General features: G+C 59.3%; 2 protein-coding genes across 3 annotated transcripts in view; both read right to left on the bottom strand.

Annotated features, from left to right (window-relative positions):
- The window catches only part of CRTC2 (CREB regulated transcription coactivator 2), a 10351-nt gene extending 10116 nt beyond the window's left edge, over window positions 1-235 (bottom strand). The window contains exon 1 of the mRNA XM_023534315.1: window positions 226-235. Coding sequence (XP_023390083.1) covers window positions 226-235 — 10 coding nt within the window. The remainder of the gene's footprint in view (window positions 1-225) is intronic.
- SLC39A1 (solute carrier family 39 member 1) overlaps window positions 188-2723 on the bottom strand; it is a 4607-nt gene continuing 2071 nt past the window's right edge. The window contains exons 2-4 of one of the 2 annotated variants that reach the window (XM_011366469.2): window positions 2531-2723; window positions 2253-2383; window positions 188-1143 (exon numbers count right to left, since the gene is read on the bottom strand). In XM_011366469.2, coding sequence (XP_011364771.1) covers window positions 487-1143; window positions 2253-2383; window positions 2531-2717 — 975 coding nt within the window. In that variant the 5' untranslated portion in view covers window positions 2718-2723 and the 3' untranslated portion in view covers window positions 188-486. The remainder of the gene's footprint in view (window positions 1144-2252; window positions 2384-2530) is intronic. The other variant, XM_023534323.1, reaches the window with a different exon arrangement.

Here is a 2723-nt window from a genome sequence, read left to right as displayed (position 1 = left end):
AGGGCTAGAGAAGCCGGAGAAGGTACCAAAACTGGCAGGGAGAGGCCACTTGGCACTGATGCCTTGGGAAAAGGGGAGAGGGGGACAGGTGTGAGCAGGAGCTAAGCCAAGCGGGAGGGGTCCACTCCAAATGGCAGAGGGCGGAAGTGGGCTAGAGACGACAGGGCTGCTGACGGGGCCGACACCCTCTGTCCTATACCCACCTGCAGCCTCCCCAGGGTCAGCTTGTTCCCATGTGCAGTATTTTCCCCAACACTAATGTCCCTTGGTCATGTCTCTAGTGATATAACCATGCCCTGTCCCTTGGGCCTGGGGTCTAGGCTCTTGTCTGCCCACCTCCCTCTCACTGGACAGATAGTCCCAGAGGTCCCGCCCCAACCCCCCAGAGAGCTCTTAGGTCCTCAACACCGCCCTTGCCCACTCCTGAGGAGCGGAGGCGGGTCAGGGGCACCTGACACTCAACCTCCCTACCCCTCTTGGAGCCCCCTAGACTTGGATGAAGAGCAGGCCAGTGAGCAGGGCAAAGCCTGATAGGAGCAGGATGACCTTGAGGATCCTCTGATCGGAAGTGGCCAGCTCCTGGGGCAGGATTTCTAGGAAGGTGATATACAGGAAGGTGCCAGCTGCCATGCCCTCCAACACAGACTGGGCCAGTTGGTGCAATGGCCCAGCCGACTCTGCCAGAGCTGCACCCAGCCCAATGCCCAGAGGTGTCATGCATGAGAAAAGAATCCCGCAGCCAGCCACCACCTTCGCTCGCAGGTGGCTCTGCAGCAGCCGCAGGGACAGACTGACTGCCAGAATGCCCTTGTGGAGCAGCAAAGCCAGGCACAGCTCCATGGCCCGAGCCCGGTCTCGCTGCAGCCCCACCGCCAGCCCCTCGAACACTGAGTGCAGAGCCAGGGAGAACACCAATACGCAGGCGCGCAGGGCCGAGGGGGCTGCCAGGGCGCCGCTTGCCTGCAGGACACGTGGCCCATCATGCCAGTGCTGCGGCCCACCGTTCGCCGTCCCCAGCAGAGCCCTCGTCTCCTCTCGAGGTGGTGGCACCGACTGCTCCTTGTAAGCCAGCGTGATCTGCTCCATCACCAGAACCAGGAAGAAGCCCATGGCCAGGATGAACTCTTGGAGCGGGAACTGGAGCTGTGGGCAGAGGAGGCAGCAAGGAGTTCAGGAGACAGGCCGAGAATGGGGAGGAAGGGGCAGATGCAGAGTCTACTGGCGCCCCGTTTATACAGATGGAGTTCCACACGTACACATACAGGGGGCCACTCTTGGTCACACAAAGAGACAGAGTCACTTGGTGACACAGACAGAATGAAACACAATCACGGATTCTGGTGTCGCTCTTAGGGTTACTAAGTGTAGATCAAGACCTCTCAGCTTTGGCACTAGGAACGTTTGGGCTCGCTAATTGCCTGTGAGGATTGTCCTGTGAACAGCACCCTGGCCTCTACCCATCAGATGCCACTAGCAGTGTAACAACCAAAATTGTCTCCGACATCACCTAATGTTCTGAGGGGTTGGGGGCAAAACCAACCCCAGTTGAGGGTCACTGATGCAGACGTTCAGAGTCGCACGTTGGCCCACCTTCCCAAATGCTCACGCACGGAGCCACATACCGTGGCAGGGACATTCAGGCTTACACAGAGTCACACAGAGACACAGGGCACTCAGAGACAGAGGGTTGTATCCAGTGTCACTTCCTCGGTCTTAGGAAAACAGAGGAAGAGCCCGGGGTGCGGTCCTCACACCACCACCCCGTTGTCTGTTTTTCCTGTGAGACTTTCCTACGCTTTGGACTTGAACTTCCCACATCCTACTTCCTTGAGTCTCATTGCTTAGCAGCATCAGGCCCCTGGGATCGGCCCCGACCCTTCCCAGGCCCGTAGGGACCTCTATCTCCAGTCCTTCGGGCAAGTGCTAAGAGGGTGAAGATGATTCTCGCAGTGCTGTTGACTTCCTGGAGGCTGGAACTCAGAAACCCACAGACTAGGTCACACACCTGGTCATCAGGCTCCTCACACTGTCTCAGAGTACACAGGGGTCACAGAGGGACTAGGGGAAGGAACCCACAAAAAGAGTTCTACCCTATTACTAAAAATCACAATACATAGGGCCACACGCCAGGAGCCTTCCGCACAGTCATGGAGTGCCACAGAAACAGCGCCATGCAAACCACCTCTCTCCTAGAGGTGTGTGACTGAACACAGCCACATACACAGGGTCACGCGCATCAGGCCGGTGCTCACCGTCACGTGCAGGGCTGCTAGGGCCTCATCTATGGCTGCCAGGTAGTCAGGCAGCAGGTCCAGGAGACAGGTGGCCAGAAAGACGCCCCCGGCAAAGCAGCTGACCAGGCTCAGGGCTTTCTGGCGGGAAGCTGGGCGAGGGTGAAGCACAGAGGGGAATGAGCAAATGAACCCCAACCCAAGCAATGGTCACCTTTTCCCCTCCTTGGGTCATCTTCCTCGGCCCCAGAGCCTTTACCACCCCAGGCACCCGCGGCAGCAAGGGAAAGGAGGCTCACCCGAGCCTTCTGCGTGAGCTCCGGGCCGGCGCAGCACACAGATGGGCACCAGACTGCAGATGAGGGTGAGCACCAGCAGCAGCGCCAGGGCCCCCAACTTCACCTCCAGCCCCACTGGCATGAGGGGCTCCACGGCCGCTGCCTCGGGGCGCCACACTAGGAGCTCTGGCTCTCCCCAGGGCCCCATGGTGGC

This window comes from Pteropus vampyrus, unplaced genomic scaffold (assembly GCF_000151845.1).
Source record: "Pteropus vampyrus isolate Shadow unplaced genomic scaffold, Pvam_2.0 Scaffold124, whole genome shotgun sequence".
Taxonomy (NCBI): Eukaryota; Metazoa; Chordata; class Mammalia; order Chiroptera; family Pteropodidae; genus Pteropus; species Pteropus vampyrus.
Note: the sequence above shows the minus strand (reverse complement) of the source record. Positions and strands in the feature narration are given on the sequence as shown.